Source organism: Chaetodon auriga, chromosome 5 (genome assembly GCF_051107435.1).
Source record: "Chaetodon auriga isolate fChaAug3 chromosome 5, fChaAug3.hap1, whole genome shotgun sequence".
NCBI lineage: Eukaryota > Metazoa > Chordata > Actinopteri > Chaetodontiformes > Chaetodontidae > Chaetodon > Chaetodon auriga.
In genome coordinates, this window is record NC_135078.1 from 1,515,923 (window position 1) to 1,533,218 (window position 17,296).

The 17,296-nt window shown below is 40.8% G+C and overlaps 1 protein-coding gene across 5 annotated transcripts in view; it reads left to right on the forward strand.

Moving 5' to 3' along the window:
* The window catches only part of pdzd2 (PDZ domain containing 2), a 92,103-nt gene that overhangs the window by 57,122 nt on the left and 17,685 nt on the right, over positions 1–17,296 (forward strand). For 4 of the 5 annotated variants that reach the window (XM_076730192.1, XM_076730190.1, XM_076730193.1 and 1 more), the window contains 11 exons: positions 4,167–4,286; positions 5,850–5,964; positions 6,105–6,178; positions 6,579–6,801; positions 10,356–10,473; positions 10,714–10,846; positions 11,190–11,271; positions 11,496–11,599; positions 11,872–12,037; positions 12,358–13,244; positions 13,560–13,704. In XM_076730192.1, coding sequence (XP_076586307.1) covers positions 4,167–4,286; positions 5,850–5,964; positions 6,105–6,178; positions 6,579–6,801; positions 10,356–10,473; positions 10,714–10,846; positions 11,190–11,271; positions 11,496–11,599; positions 11,872–12,037; positions 12,358–13,244; positions 13,560–13,704 — 2,167 coding nt within the window. The remainder of the gene's footprint in view (positions 1–4,166; positions 4,287–5,849; positions 5,965–6,104; positions 6,179–6,578; positions 6,802–10,355; positions 10,474–10,713; positions 10,847–11,189; positions 11,272–11,495; positions 11,600–11,871; positions 12,038–12,357; positions 13,245–13,559; positions 13,705–17,296) is intronic. The other variant, XM_076730195.1, reaches the window with a different exon arrangement.

Genomic DNA, 17,296 nt, shown 5'->3' on the forward strand with positions numbered 1-17,296 from the left:
CCCAATTAAAGTTTTATCTCAATCACTTTTTGTTTGCTGGATCATGGCTCCTGCTCTCTTTGTTGTTTGTTTGGTTGCTTTCTCTCTCATTCAAAAAACATTTTCTCTTTATTTCACTCTCTCTCAATACAAGAAGAATACATCCTTCCCCTGAATACTGATACTAGTATCGCCTAGTGATTATGAATGAAGAAGTGCACAAGTACAGTTTGAAGCAGCGCAAAAAGTAGATTTGTGATGTTGTGATGTGAAACATCAACACAGTGCAACATTAAATGATACTTGAGTTAAACAGTCCCACAGCCATTGGAAAGAAGGACCTTTGGTAGTGTTCCTTCTTACACAGTAGATGCAGCAATCTGTTTCTGGAGGAGCTGCTTAAGGCCCCCCACTGTCTCATGTAGGGGATGAGAGGGGTTGTTCATGACTGATGTCATCTAACATCCTCCTCTCATTCACCCCCTCGATGGTGTCCAGATGGCAGTCCAGGACAGAGCCAGCTCTCAACACCAATTTGTTCAGTCTTTTTCTGTCCCTCTCAGATGTTCCATTGCTCTAGCAGACCACTGCATAGAATATTACATATGTCACCACAGTATCATAAAATGTTTTTAACAGTGTCCTGCACACTCCGAAGGACCTCAGTCTTCTGAGCAGATGGAGACCACTTTGGCCCTTCTTGTACAGGGCATCTGTGTTGTTAGTCCAGTCCAGTCCAGTTGAGGTGAACACCCAGGTTTTTGTACTTGCTTATAATCTCAATATCCAAACCCTGGACGTCCACCAATGTAATCTGTGGCCTCAGACACACAGTTGCAAAGCCTCGCATACTGTGCTCTGTTGTTGAGGTAGTTGATGGTCCACACAGCTAGTTGGCAGTCTACTCTAACTCCTTCCAGCTTCCCCCTGAGTAGTGATGGCTGGATTGTGTTGACAGCACTGGAGAAGTAAAAAAAGACCTTCATAGTGTTCCCAGTGCTCTCCAGGTGAGAAAAAGATGTTTGAAGCAGGTAAGTGACTGCATCTTCCACAACAATACTTAGTCAATATGCAAACTTTAGGGGGTCCCAGCCCACTGTTCACCAGGTGACAGAAGTGGTAACATATTCTCGGTCTCCAGATCCTGGGCCCCTCCCACTGTCTCTGGTGTGGCTAGAGATTGTTTTCAGGCCTTTCCAGACCTATCTGCCATTCTTTCCCAAAAGGCAGTCCTCCAACTTCCTTCTATAGCTGTCTTTGCCTCTCCTTATCTCCCTTTTCAGTTTTCTCTGCACCCTCCTCAGCTGACTTTTGCCCCCAGATCTCAAAACCCTCATCTTCGTACTCAGTAGGTGTTATAGTTGCAGAGACACCCAGGGTTTGTTATTTGGGAAACACTATAGCTTCCTGGTAGGCACAGTGTTTTCCACACAAAGGTTAATGCATACCATTATGGTTGGCAGTTGTTTATTCACCATCAGAATGAAAGCAGGGATATCCCAATGACATGTGAGAACTCCCTAAGGAGGAAATATGGCCAAATGCTACCAGCTAGTAGCTCTATGTTCTCGTGCAGCATTGCCCCTTTACATTGATATTCCCTGAGTTACACCATCTGTTGTTCACAAACATCACTATGCCACCACCCTTCCTCTTACCGCTCTCCTTTGCTCTCCTGTCCACTCTCAGAAGTTAAAAACACATGCAAGTCTGGAGTGAGTTAATTCAGCCACAGCTCTGTGAAGCTCATAATGCTGCACTCCCAGTACTCCCTCTACAGCCTGGTGAGTGCCATTAGCTCTTCCATCTTAGGGAGAGATCTCATGTTCCCCATAATATGAGATGGTATGGATGGTTTATACCGTCTTTTCCTCTTTGCACTTTGCTCCAGCTCTGCATTCCCTTGTCCCTCTCCTGATTTCTGCAGGGATACGTGGTCTTTCCAGTGGGAGTACCTTCATGTTGCACAGTCCTAACAGCTGTTCCTGTGTGTTATCAATGGAGCCATGGCTGAATGGATCTCCTGGTGTGATTTTAAGTAGTCCTGAAAAGAGCAAAAAGCATATTTCTAGTCTCACCAGTTGTAATCCCAAAGGTGAACACGTTCGACCGAGACTAGTGACAAAGGAAACACAAAAAGCCTCAAAACACTGAAAAGAGATCAGAGCTGCTGTAATTACCTGCCAATCTTGCGGTGCCATCTTATAAACTAGATTCTAAAAATTATTAGAGATGAAGATTGTTGCCTTGTACTTCTGTTTCAGTTTGTGTTCACACTGGCCTTTTACAAACTAACCAAGAGCTATAAACAATAAGTCATACAGACTAACAGATAACTCCCTAATTCGACAGTTTTGGCTCCTGCCGACCTGGACTGTGGACCTTTCATGGGGAGATGAAATTTTGTTTTTGCAAGTGATCACATCAGATTTGTGTGTCCAGATATCACCAACTTATCTGCATGGGTTGCTGCAGTTACAGCATAGCTGTCAGAAACTACATACTCTGGCAACAAGGCTCTCCAATGCGGAAGCTTGAGAAACAGAGATCCATCTTCTGCAGAAATCACTTTAAAATCTGATTTGAAGCTGATCTAATATGACTTCGAATTGCAAATCAAAACAACAACAAATGTGTCCTAGATCGAATTTGTAAAAATCACATTTCAAGTGGTTTTATGCTGTCCAGACTTTATTAGTATTGTACTGAAGATCAATGGTATGTTATGAACAATGACAGACAGGTAGAGACAGGATGAAAAAGAGGCAGAATTCTATTATTGTACAGCAGTATTACATGGGGTAATATTTGATTATCAAATGTATCACATTGTGTATAGAGATGCTTATTGTATCATTCCCGGATGGTTCACAATCAGGTTGAATTAATGATAACAACCTTTCATATGTTATGTCTTGTATGTTAGAGTGGGCATGCTTTATCACAGTGCAGTGGTTGAGATTTCATAAAAAAAAAGGCCTAATACTTCCATGCATGATATTTCTAAATTGATTTCGTTATTTACTGTATAGTATGGTTGAGTTGGTTTGTGGTCTCGCCAGTTTGGTCAAGTATATAAACTGGTTATATGCAACCTGACTGAACCTGCATTTGTCATTATGAGATGCTGTGCCAAATTAAAAGAGACAAGAGGCAGCTCTCAGCAGTGTCAACCATTTAATCACATTCAACACAGAGGATAAGAACTCAAAAACATATTAGTAAAACACAGCTGCAGTCAAGAAATGTAACATCCACCTGATTATGATTAAAACTTAAAAAACTATAAATTAGCAACATAAACCACCGTGTGCTGAACATGTAAATTACGAACACTAACAAAAAATAACATTTGCACTTTGGAACATTAAACAGCAAATTTAACAAACTACCCAGTCCAGCACAAGGCATGATGGGAAATGTGTGCCATCGCTGAAATTGATCTTAGTCAGTCATGAGGCCCCATTTTGAAAGTATAGCTAAAGTGAGTGGTACAGTAAACAACACAAGATTTAAAGTTATTAATTCACCAAATTGAAGGAGCAAAAGCAAACTGAGAGCATACCAAACAGAGACCAATTCAGCTAGGATGCCAGGGGCCATTTACTTGGCTACTTTGTCATCTACTAACAACACTTAAACATACGACCTGACAGCAAAAAAGTTGGGCTTCTTAGGAGACCACGTCTTCCTCTGGTTATGTGTGCATAGTACTCTTTCACATTAGTACAGCATCCATTTGTTTTTCTGAAAACACATCACTACATACATACATACCTCCTTTAGTACTTCATAATCCTGAAGTAATAAGCATCAGTCACCACTCAGCAACCACTTGCTTTAAAAAGTCGGAGCCACAAAAATTGGTTTAACTAATTCCTACATTAAGTGATTACAATAGATGGTCATGATCAGATACCTGGTTGAAACTGAAATGCTGTGGAGATCCATGTAATTGAAAACACATAAGGTAAATTCCGAACGATAAAGTATGGGACAATCCCTGGAAAAGCAGGAGGGTTGACAGGTGTGGCCTGGTCATTCCCTCTACCCTAGCCAAAGCAATACAGAGGAAAAGGCAGAAAACACACAAACACACAAACACACGCATGCACACACTCTCTCACACACACGTTACAAGATTAATGTGTCTATTTTTTTGCTTTTTCTATTCATCTCCCTTTTAGGAATATCAGATAATTAAGAAATCAGCCCGCTCTCTGAGCACCATTCAAGTGGAGTCTCCATGGCGACTGGCACAGCCATCCATTATCTCCAGTATAGTGCTGATGAAAGGCCAGGGCAAGGTGAGTGCCCTCCCTTGACATGTATGCATTAATATGCACTCTTAATATGTGCATAAGCATACCATAAAAGATGCATATGTGTTTGTTGGTACAACAATCTGGTTTTGATGTCCCCTGACATTACTAACAAACTTTTACTTCAGTTATGTGTTTGCTTTTTAATAATCACGTTGTGATTATGTGGTATGCACCTTAACCATTTAGCTGACAGGACATGCAGTTCTATCAGCCTCCAGACAGACTAATATTTACCTCAAGCTGCTAACAAAAGTCTGTCAAGAAACATTTGCTCCATCAGCTTAGGAACATAATGAAATGGAAAGAAAAGACAAAAGGAAAACATCCTCTCCCTGGCCATCAGGATGGTGAACTCTGTCCTCTAAGTTCTGTATATCCTTGGCCTTGACTAGCACAGTCTTCAGTCTGCCCCACACGATGTATATTGGAAAATCCTCGAACAACTGAAACTATGTTTCCCATGCTGCATCCAATGGCTTATTTAACAGACTTAAACAGGAGAATTGTTATGATAATGCCTAATATGCTTCATGTTCACCAGAAGGTGTGTTATATTACTCAGCATGACTGTACGAAAAGTTAAAGTTTGGAAATGTTATTAACTCTTAACTGTTAAGTACTTATACATTTAAAAAAAAAAAAAAAAACAAGATCCCTTCTTTGTCATATCTGGTCCTGTAATGTACTTATGATATCCATCCTGTACAGACAATGGGAAAGTAGAGGTTGATGTGTTTATTTTGTTTTTTTTGATTGGATGAAAATGATACAAGATGAAAGTGCTTTGGATGAGAGGTGAAATGTCCAGTTGCCTTTGGAAAACATGTAGAAGCCTCAACAAAACCTGCAAAAAGCAGTCAATAAATGTTATATTCTATAGCCAATCACTAGAATCTTATTCAAGATTCCCAGACCAGTCATCCTGAGTTTTCATGTACATTGTCCAACCTATTCTCTTGTTTTTTTCATAGCTTTTTGTTGGTTCTAGAATTCGTGGGAATACTCTTCAATACATCCATGCCAGTGAAAATCAATGCTGTGCCTGCAATGGCATTCTCATATTGGATGCAGGGTCCCAGTTAGTGCAAGATGATGTGGTTGAAATTATTATCAGGATGTTATATATATTGTTTGATAATGGTATCCATTATATGACAAATGTAAACAAAATTGCAAACAAAATAATCAAACCATTGATGGAGGCGATTACCTGTATTCCACTGTACATTACATGACATCACAGCCTTCATTTTGTATGTATAAGCTGCTGAGCAGCATTCTTGTGTCTAATATATTGAAAAGACTTGGACCGAAAGTAGGCTGAATTTTAATTTTCAAGTAGCATTACTGAGAGGATGCTCTGTGAATTCAAGTTACTACTACTACACTGCACTGTTACTACACTACAGTACTGCTGATCAATAAGAGATGAGATACAGAGGCTTTTTCAAAATGCAGCATGAAATGTCAGTTTAGAGGGCAGGACCACTGGCCGTTGTGTCTAGCTAGTCTTGTCTGATATTCATTGAGATCTAACTATTGTAGGGCTTAGGATTCAGTATTGTTGGTGGGCAGGACTCAGCACGTGGACAGATGGGGATTTTTGTCAAAACCATTTTTCCTCATGGAGCTGCAGCTGCTGATGGTCGGCTAAAAGAGGGTAACCATTCCTTTTCATTCTGCTTCACTGAACTGAAAATGTATAAAGGAATAAAATGTGTAGTATGAGAGAAACAGTGAACAATATTTATGCTTGGACTAAACACGCATCTCAGTCTAATTGTATGCGTCCCTGTGTAGGAGATGAGATTTTGGAAGTGAATGGAGAGTCTCTCCAAGGACTCACACACCAGCAGGCCATCCAGACCTTCAAGGTGAAATGCATCTTCACAATGGTTCTGGCAAAGAGTGGTGTTAAAACAGTTAAAACACATGAAAAGCACTAGAAATGCTGATATAGAATGTAGAATTTGAAACTTTTACAGTTTTTTAAATGCTTGTTACAAAATGTTTTGTTGTTTTCTCCATCAAACAAAAAAATGTATTTGACTAATTTGTCACAGTGTATATTTATGCTCTTTTTATGCTCAAAATCTTTTTATGTCAACTGACGACATTTTTTTTTTTAGTAAAGAGACAAAGGACTTGTTCAGAAGCACTTGTTTTAGTTGTTTTGGGAAACATTTGTTTGATGTTTGGTCAGAAGGTAAATTATGGAACTGTTTTCATCTCTACTTTCTTAATGTTGAAGCCTCATTTCTATTCTTCCAACAGCAACTGAAAAAAGGTGTAGTGACACTGACAATTCGAACTCGTCTGCGCAGTCCCAGCCTGACACCCTGTCCAACCCCTACCCTCCTCAGTCGCTCCAGCTCACCCAACTCCAACAACAGTGGGGGAACACCTGTCCCCTCAAAGTTTGAAGAGGCTGATGGCTGCAGGGGCCCCGGCCCAGGTCCAAAAGACTGCATCATCATGGAGGTCATGCTCAACAAAGGTTAGCGGACTTGATTGCTTGACTGTTTGGAGATGTCCTGCTGGAGTCTTTTCCTGACACCAAGAAAGAGTGTATGCTCGATTTAAAACAGTATTGAAGTAAGCAGCAACAAACATACAGTATTAGACTTAGACTTAGAAGGCTTCTTTAATGATCCCAATTTGGGAAATTATTTTGTTGCGGTAGCATTAACATACAGGCAAACATAGAATGTATACACAATATTTAGGAAAAAAGTAACAAGTGACAAAAAAATGTAAGCAGGAATAAAAATAAAAATATAACTAAGTAAATCTAAATATATCATTATATAATATGTATTATAATGTATAATACATGTTACGTAATATTCTGATAATATAATAAAAAATACAATATAACTAACTATATAGACGGTATTTACAAGCAAAACCAGCAAAATATTTGTGCAGTTTTGGATGATAAATAAATGTAAACTGTGGACTGTGTGTGCAATATTGCAGTAGTGCAGATAATATTTAAAATATTGGGGTTTGTGAGGTTAGTGGATTAACTGTTTAAGTTGCTATTGTGCAGTGTGATGGCTCATGATGATGATGGAGTCGGCCTTCCTGATCAGTTTGTTCAGTCTGTTGGTGTCGCCGGCTCCGATGCTGCTCCCCCAGCACACTGCAGCAAAGAAGAGTGCACTGGCAACAACAGACTGGTAAAAGATCTCCAACATCTTGCTGCACACATTGAATGATCTGAGCCTCCTCAGGAAATTGAGTTTGCTCATCCCCTTCTTATACACAGCATTGATGTTAGTTTTCCAGTTCAGTCTGTTGTTGAGGTGCACTCCAAGGTATTTGTAATCCTCAACCACTGCGACATTCTCCCCCAGAATACACAGTGGTTGTGTGGTCGTCCTGTTCCTTTTGAAATCAATAACCATCTCTTTGGTCTTGGCCACGTTAAGCAGCAGGTGATTTCTACCCGACCATTCCACAAAATCGTCCACCACTGCTCTGTATTCCTCCCATCATCCATCCTTTATACACCCCACCACCGCTGAGTCGTCCGAAACTTCTGTAGGTGGCACGATGAAGAGTTGTACTGAAAGTCTGAGGTGTACGAGGTGAAGAGAAAAGGAGACAGAAAAGTCCTGTGGTGCTCCTGTACTACTTTCCACGGTCTCAGACAGAACGTTGCCCAGTTGGACAAACTGCGGTCTGTCTGTCAGGTAGTCAGTAATCCAGGAGATTGTGGGCACATCGACTCCCATCACTCGCAGCTTCTCACCCAGGAGCAGCGGCTGAATGGTGTTAAATGCACTGGAGAAATCAAAGAAAGTGATCCTCACAGTGCTGCCGCTATAGTCCAGGTGGGAGTGAGCACACTGCAGCAGGTGTATGATGGCATCGTCCACACCCAGATGGGGTTGGTAGGCGAACTGTAGAGGGTCCAGTGATGATTTCACCTGCGGGCGGAAGTGAGCCAGGACCAGCCTCTCCAGCACCTTCATCATGACCGATGTAAGGGCAACGGGTCTGTAGTTGTTGGGGCCAGATGGAGATTTCTTCTTTGGAACAGGAACCACGCAGGACGTCTTCCACAGCACCGGGACTCTCTGCAGGCTCAGGCTCAGGTTGATGAGGTGTCCCAGGATCACAGACAGCTGGCAGGCACAAGTCCTCGGACTCTGGATCTGATGCCGTCAGGGCCAGCAGCCTTGCCCAAGTGCAGCATCTCCAGCTGTCTTCTTGCCTGGCCCGCAGTCAGGCAGGGGATGGTGCTAGTGGAGGGGGTGCTGTGGGGGATGGTGGGGGATGTGGGAGTTGAGTCCAAGGGAGGGATTACCAGAGAGGGTTGAGGGTTGGAGGGAGAGAGCTTGGGCAGAGGGGGGTTGTGGAAGGAATTGTGGATAGTGGGAAGGTGTGAAGGAGAGGGGGACTGTAGGGCCACTCCTGGTTGTGACCTAAACCTGTTGAAAAAGTGGTTTACCTCATTGGCCTTCTCAAGGCTGCCGGCTGCTGGTCTGTCTCTTGCCTTGAGCCCCATGATCTCCTTCATTCCTGTCCACATGTCACATACTTCACTCTGTTCTGCTGGAGTTTGGCATACAGCTTCCTCCTGTAGGCATCTCTGCTCTGTCTCAGCTTCTCCCTCAGCTCATGTTGAACACTCCTCAGTTCTTTTTTGTACTCCGACCTGAAAGCCTGTTTCTTCTTGTTCAGCAGACTTTTCAGTTGACTGGTGATCCAGGGCTTATTGTTGGGAAAGCAGCGTACAGTCCGGGTTGGCAGTATGGTCTGTTCACAGAAATTGATGTACTCTGTGATACACTCTGTTAGGCTGTTGATGTCCTCCCCATGTGGCTCACACAACACATTCTAGTCTGTTGTCTCAAAGCAGTCCTGCAGTGACTTCTTAGCCTCCGGAGTCCACCTCCTCACTGTTCTCGTGGACACAGGCTGCTTCTGGACAAGAGGGACATACCGAGGTGTTAACAACACCAGGCTGTGATCAGAAATGTCACTGTATGCATCCTTTGCATTAGCATACAGTAGGTGCAGTGTGGCGTTGTCTCTGGTGGGACAGTTGATAAACTGGTTGAAAGTTGGCAGAGTTTTGTCCAAAGTGTTGTGATTAATTCTCCAGTAATAACTACAAACGCATTTGGTTGCTGCGCTTGTAGCTCTGCTACGGTGGAGTGGATGACGTCACGCGCTGCTTCCCCGTCCGCCTTCGGAGGGATTTAAACAGTGATCACGATGGCGGACGTGTACTCCTGAGGCAAATAATAAGGCCGCATCCCCACAGCTAGCGGCTCAATGTCCGGGCTACAGAAACTTTCCTTAACGGTAACATGTCCGGGATTACACCACTTCTCATTCACAAGCAGCGCTATCCCTCCTCCCTTCTTCCTATTATGTTATGATACAAGAATTTTATTTAGAATTCACAGGCCATTACAAAAGAATTGATGCAAACAGCTAAAATTGATCACAGACATAAAGCCAGTGGAGCTGTGAAAAAGGTGCATATCTAATATTCCAGCTATGTATTTTTATGGCATTTAGTATTTTTATAATCTGTACATAATGTGCATAGTAGTAGTAGTAGTAGATTTTTTATTCTATATCCTGTATACTTTTTAACTTGACGCTTCTGTGCCACTGTTTTTGCTTTTTTATTACTTGCTGGCTGTAATGACTTTCCCTGGTGTGGGATCAATATCTTATCTTAGTGTCATGGGTGAAGTGTGATTGTAACATCATGGGCATTAACCTGCTGTTATAAAAGCTTTCTTTCAAATGCTTCCTACCAGATTTCTAAGGGGCCCAAAACTGGACACACAGACCTGTAACAAATATGTACTTAAGTATGAGGACACTGTCCACACACTTTAGTATTTATTCGGCATATAGTATATCCTTTACTTCTTTTTGTGGCTGTAATAATATCTCCTCACGAATTACATATTTGTGACAGATGTCGTACTTCAGAGGGATGTCTTGGGCTATTTTTGCAGTGATAGCTGACTTGCTTTTTGAGAATGCTGGTTTTCTGATAGTGAATGTTGAATTTTTTAGAACCTGGTGTTGGACTGGGAATTGGAGTCTGCTGTCTGACCCTGGAGAATTCTGTTCCTGGCATCTACATCCATAGTCTGGCACTGGGATCTGTGGCCAAGATGGATGGCAGGCTCAGGTAAAAACGTCAGGGTAATCTTTGAATTGGAAACCAGTCGACACAAGTGAAGTTAATATGTACTTGCACTGATGCAAAAATATCAAATAAACAGCATACTTAAAATGTGAGCTCATTGATTGTCAGTTATTGCTCATATCATGATGACATAGGAGAGTATATGTTTACATTTATATTGGGGTATGAACAAAGAGAGGTCTTTTGACAGTGCTGTGCTAACACCTGTGCTTCTCTGTCCAGTCGAGGAGATCAGGTACTGGAGGTGGACTCAGTCAGTCTTCGTCATGCTGCTCTCAGTGAGGCCTATGCCATCCTCAGTGAATGTGGCCCTGGACCAGTCAGTCTCATTATAAGTAGGCATCCTAACCCCAAGGTAAGAGGATATCTTTCTCTATTTATATAGATTGATCTATTCTCCTTTAGTATATTCAGCATCTATCTAATACTATGTGAGAGTCCAAAAATCTGTAGAACCACCTGAACTGTAGTGGGTCTCTTTTCAAAAACACACCAGGAAGTTTCCCACAAGGTACATAAAGCCTTGCTGTTTTAACTGAAAAACAGATTCTTTCCCAAGTTAGAGTTTTCTGTCAGGCTGCAGCAGGTAATATGTTTTATTTAATATTTTCATATAATGCCTTCACTGCAGTTGTATTTATTTAAAGCAGGAGTAGTGTACTTGTCATGTAAAATGCATGATGATTGTCTTTTCTCAGGTGTCAGAACAGGATATGGATCACATTATTGCTCGATCCACACACAAGGACAAAATGAGCAAAAACAGAGGTCACTCCCAAGGTCTGATATCTTTACCTACATTTACATTTGACCTCCCTCTTCTTTTTTTTACTCCTGGACCACAATCATTTCACAGATTAACTTTGACATGTTACAGATGTTCATGTGACAATACAAGTGTTAAAGGATGGTCAACAGTATGGCTCAAATGCCCAAGTAAAATGATTTTGTCATCTGGGTATCTGATCTCATTTGGGTTTAACTGCCACAGTTGTAATTTGTAGGTCTGTCCTGTAAGGGCCCCTACCCAAGAATGAAGGACAGGCAGGGAGATGGTTCCCCTGCTCTCAGCTGGACCATGAAGAGATTCCTTGAACCTGCCAGCAGAGTGAGAATTCATTCAATAGTTATCAATTATTAAGTCCATACAAAACACATCACCAGGTTCTGTTTCATTGGTCGTAACTCGTACATAAATATTAATCTCTAAACAGTAAAAATTTATTTACCAACAACAACTTTATATGAAATCTCAAATATGGAGGTTATAAGTTTTTTTAATCTTCCATGAAATTTTTCTCACACTTTTTGTATTCTTTAGGTCAAACAAATGTGTTTGGTTGGTTTGTGCATTCAAAATCCATTCTCACAAATCTCTAGCAGGGTTCCCTGAGTTCAGAGACGGAGTCTTCTCAGTACTTCTCTCAGGATGCTTCTAGCCACTCGCTCCTGTCTGAATCCATGCTGAAGGACTCAAACAGTGATGAGGCATTCCAACAGTCAAGCTGCAGGACCTCCATGGGTGCCCTCTCATCACAGCCAAATGGTAAAATTTCATCCATTTAAATACCATGGAAAAGTTTTTAGACTGGTTTCCTTGGCAGGGCTTAAACCTAGCTCTAGAGTAAAATGACTTTGAAACCAGATTAAATGGCATTCTTGGATGTGGATTTAGACATGCTGACAGAATTGTGAGGCAGACTTTTTACCTAACCTGTCAGTGGATGTGTCAGTGTGGAACACTGTTTTAGAATATTGACCAATGATTTCATTTTGTTAACCTGTTAAGTGTTTTTACCATATTTCCTTTTTGAAAAAGACACATTTCCTGCATCTAATTCTCAGCAATCTGCCCCTCTTTAACAGAAATGGGAAATGGCCCAGTGTACAACACATCACAAGATAAGACACCTGTCCCTCTTGATCACCATATGGATGTAGTTCATCAGCCCATTGCTGTTTCTAGCCCCACCTCCATGCAGAGCCCACTTCTCCACCAGCAGACATACCTTGAGGATGAGCTCAGTGATGATGAGTACTCCAACAGCACTGAAAACCCTGGGTTCCTCCACAGACCAACAGAATCTGACTCTGTTAACGCAAAAACTGATTCAGTAGTTGTAATTGCTACATCACTGCTAGATGGATACAGTCAAGGTGATGGGGATTTTCATAGATTTGGAAGCAATGATCTGACAACACCACTCTATGGTAGTTTCTCACAGTGTGAGGAAGTTATTACAAGTAAGTCTGAGTCACCTGCTGCTGAGTCACCTTTGATGCCTATCCGCTGCCCCTTCGACCATAATGTAAGGGTTGGTTCTGGGTCCAATAATTTGACCATCAGTAGTGTATATTGTACAAATAAAGATGATGGACAGTTGGACTCAAAGCACTCACCCAAGCTTGAGCATAAAGCAGTGACACGGGTCAAAAGTATGATAAGCATTGAAGCAACCCATGTGCCCCAGCAGCAAAAGTCCAAAGTTGATGAGTCCTCTCCAGGCTTGGCCCTGTCACAATCCCAATTCCTTGCCACACAGTGCGGAAGAAACCACAGTATTGCTGGTGGGTTGATACACCACGAGCACTGTAAGAATGGAGATGCCAGTGAACTTGCAGGTGTCTGTACCATTGACACGGTGACCCTGTGGAGAAGTCAGGATGAGTCATTTGGGCTTGACTTGGAGATTATATCATCTCCTCTGAAAGTTATCATCGCTGGATTAAAGCCTGGAGGAGCAGCAGAGAGGGTATGTCTGATTAATCAATATCAGTGTCTGAATTCTTTAGACCTTCTTCTCAATTTGAATAATTTAAAGCTTCCATATTATAAAGCTTTTTCAGCAAGTTAACATATGAGTTCCAGAAAACATGATTTTGAAGCTGTTTGCTGGAAATAGCTTCTAGGAAAAGATTCTCACTTACCTCTATTTAAAAATATATATAATATATATATATATATATAAATTTGGCATTAAATGGTATTTGTGTCTTAAGTATTGGTGTTGCTGTTACCTGCTTACCGAAAAGCTAAATTTATTCTCTTTTGTTTAATCATACCTCAGGAATCTACAGGCAAGCTATGTCCTGGTGATGAGATTGTAAAAATTGAGGAAAAACTGGTGTGCTCCTCTAGCTACCAGGAAATCTGGGAGCTCATGCTCAACCTTCCTCTGACACTGTCATTGGAAGTTAAGAGACCAATTTCAGGTAAGATGTTGATTTAGAATCGCTTTACTCTGGAGTTATAACTCATCCAGCATCAGTGTGGATGCTACTTGCCATGCATTTACCTTAGAACTCTACATTTGATCTTTTAGGTATGAGATGTGGTCCTTTATGTAATTAGTTTAGTGCTTCCCAATTAGTGTGGCCTAAGGCTTGGCCTTTAACATTGTGATAACCTCCACACACATTGATTTTAATGATACCACTGCAATGGTATAGTAGGGGTCCAGTTGCAGAGTCTATAGTAAAAATAAACACAGGGAAGTCAGTCTGACTTAAAGTTAGACTGGGTAGTATAGTATGAAAGCATTTTAGTTATATTTGTTGAAATTCTCTGTACGTCCCAATGGCAGTCAACCATGCACTCATTGCGCATGACCAGAGTCTTCCAGAAGGCAAGGCAGATACATTGCTGATGAAGCCATAGCAAGCTAGTTGCATAAAAATGGCAGAGAAAGCGCAGCCAAAATTTTCCCATTCTAACATGCTAGCTTAGCAGCTGTGAGTATTATCAATAGCCATGTCAGTTGTTTACAGTCATGATGATGTTGTTAGGTGTTTTCTTACATGTGAATGAGACATGAGGTAGTTGGATATGGTTCATGGTGACAATGATGTGGTGCTTCCCAGCACACACCCGCTGTGAGCCGACAGACTCTATTTCAGCAGCTAACCGAGTAGCACAGTATACACATCCCTGAGCTGAAGAAAAAGTGAGCTGCTGCTGTAACAACAATAGGCTGTCATCCAGCAGCAGAATATAAAAGTGGATAAAGGAAAATTATGGTATTAGCACCTCCATTGTAGTGATTCTTGGGAAGCAAGGACTTGCACATAATATTTGTCAGGGGAAACTATGCAAGCCTCCTAGAGCTTATCAAGTAACATGATTTTTACATGAATCATTTTAAATGCTTGTCTCTGAGTCAAAGTCAGCACAGGAAGTAGAATAACCATGTTTGCTAATGGCATCTGGGGCAACTTGCTGTTTTTTTTTTGGTCAAGGAAAATGGAGAACCATTTGTTAGTGTTCATTGGTAATGGGTCACACATATTGCAATCCCTTTCATAAAATAGCATATTTGTTGTTGTAGTTGAGTTTTATAACTGTATGGAGAGCCTTGTATTTTGAAGTGTTGCATCAGAAAAGGCTGAAGGGAATGGCAAAGTTTTTGGCTTTCATGAAAATTAGTTAATGTGCATAATGGGAGATGGAAACACCTTTCCCAATAAGTTCTCACATCACTGATCAACTCTTTGCACTCTGAGAGAAGAAGCTGTTTCCGCTGTTGGCATCTTCCCTGATATTGATATGATACAAATGAAAAACCTGGAGGACCTCTCCCCATTTTTCTCTCGTACATGGCCAAGATGACTGGTTTGTTTATTCTTTGTCTTTGAGGTTTGTGTATGATTGGCAATCGACTGGTTTGGTTTGGCTTGTGACCTTGTTTAATTCTAGCCTGTACTGCCACCTTCTGAGCCTCAGTTTGGGTAGCCTAGTTTATTTCCTCCAAACCTGTTGATGTTGATCCAAACCTAACTTTTCACTTTTTTTTTTTTTTTTTTTTCACTTTTCTATTTTTGCTACATTTCAAATTCACTTAATGCTTAGATGGAATAACAGCTGTGAGTGTAGGAACACCACCAGTTTCCTGACCTGCATTGTCACTTGTTCTGTTTGACTTTCTGCCTCTGTCTCTACCTCTTTTGTCTTTACCTTTCTTGCTAGCTTTGATTTAGCCCCTTGTCTTTCTACTTTGGTACTAATAATTACACCTCTAAACAAACAGGTGTGTGCAGATGAATATGCAGCTGGCAATTTGCTGTGGATGTAGATCCCTATTAAGTTTGCTGTAATGGCCATTTCAGGCAGCTGCTTTCTGTGTTTACATTCAGTTGGACTCTTGAGACTTGTTTCTACAAATATCTTTAGTGAAAGTGGCAAGTGCAAAGTGAGCATGACCCATAGAGTCACAATAGCAACATTTAAGGGTAAATGCGGTACTAGCCAGGTTGAAATAATGTTTAAAAGCTTTGTAAAATTGTTCTGTCATAGTATTGTAATTGTAGTAATTTTGACATCTGCTAAACTTTAAATACATGGCTTTATTACTGAACGCAAGATCATATTATTGTTTAATTAAAGTCCAACTAAATGATACTGATAAAAGAACCACAATTACTGTACATGACAAAAAGTGAAATACCTTGGAAAACACACTGTCCACCCATGACATGTAAGCGGCCGTGCTAGCTTAACTTTGCTGTCCTGTATTTAAAAACATGACATTATTTTTGACTGTAAAGAGGATGACTAATGTTTGAAAAAAGTTAGACTCTAAATAAAGTTGTGGTTTGATGAATGTCGATGTCATTCTTTTCATCAACGCTGTTTTAAACTGTACACCTATGTGTGGTAGCGTATACGGTAATTGTGGTTCTTTTAAGTCGCAGCCATTAGTAGAAGAATTCTATTCAGTATACCTTAAAATAGAGACCCATGTCTTTCCCTTTTATACCGACAAAGATGTAGGTTCCACCCTGCCTCACTTACCCCAAAGCAATATGCAAGCACCTGCCTTTCTATCCATGGTGACTATCTTATTGAGTATATTTTACCTGTAGTTACCAGTACTAGATTTAACTTGTAGCTCAACTCCGTGTATGCTTTGTGTGTTTCAGTTTAATAACTGAAATTTATGGGGCACCACTATAGCTCAGTTGGTAGGGTGTGTGCCCCATGTATTGAGGCTGTCAGTCCTCTGCAGTGGCCGCAAGTTTGAGTCCCACCTGTGGCTCATTTGCTGCATGTTGTCCCCTCTCTCTGCCCCCTTTCCTGTCATACCTTCAGCTGTTTCTGTATCATTAAGGCTATTAAGCCCCCCCCCCCCCCCCCAAAAAAAAAACAAACTAGATAAATAAATATTAAACAAATAAAGAAATTTATATTGTATTAGTGGAGTGTAAATCTTAATTTAGCAAAGCATAGACATTGCTGTTTCTTGGTCACCCAAAGAGTTTTATTCCCATGTCATTATTTTGGGATCTTCAAATGGAGATCCTTTTATTAGCTTTCAACATCTACCCATCAACTGCAAAATTTGGGATTGCTGGTAAGGTGTGGTATTTAATTGAATAGGGATCCAATTAATAGATTTATGTGCTAAAAGAAAAATAATAATGACTTTTTCCACTTCAGGACTTCTTAATCCTGTGAACCTGTAATTTTTTTAATCTTTGTGTCTTCCCCATCTGAATACGAGACAACAATAAAAGAACTACTCAGGTGACGAGCAACCACAATAATGTCTCTGGTTAAGCCTTGTAATATAACAGCTGAAAGACTATTAAATGTGTACCTTAATTTTCTGAATCTCACATGTCTGATGCAACATTTAGATTGTAGCCTTTGTGTTGTGCAATATGCCTGCATGCATGGCCTTTCCTAAATATAGAGAAGAATTGTGGGTTCTTCTGAGTTCATTACATGCCATTTAGTTTTATGATCTCATAGTTCATTGATCCCATCAGTTATTGTTTATAATAACAATTTCAAAAATATGATATTTGT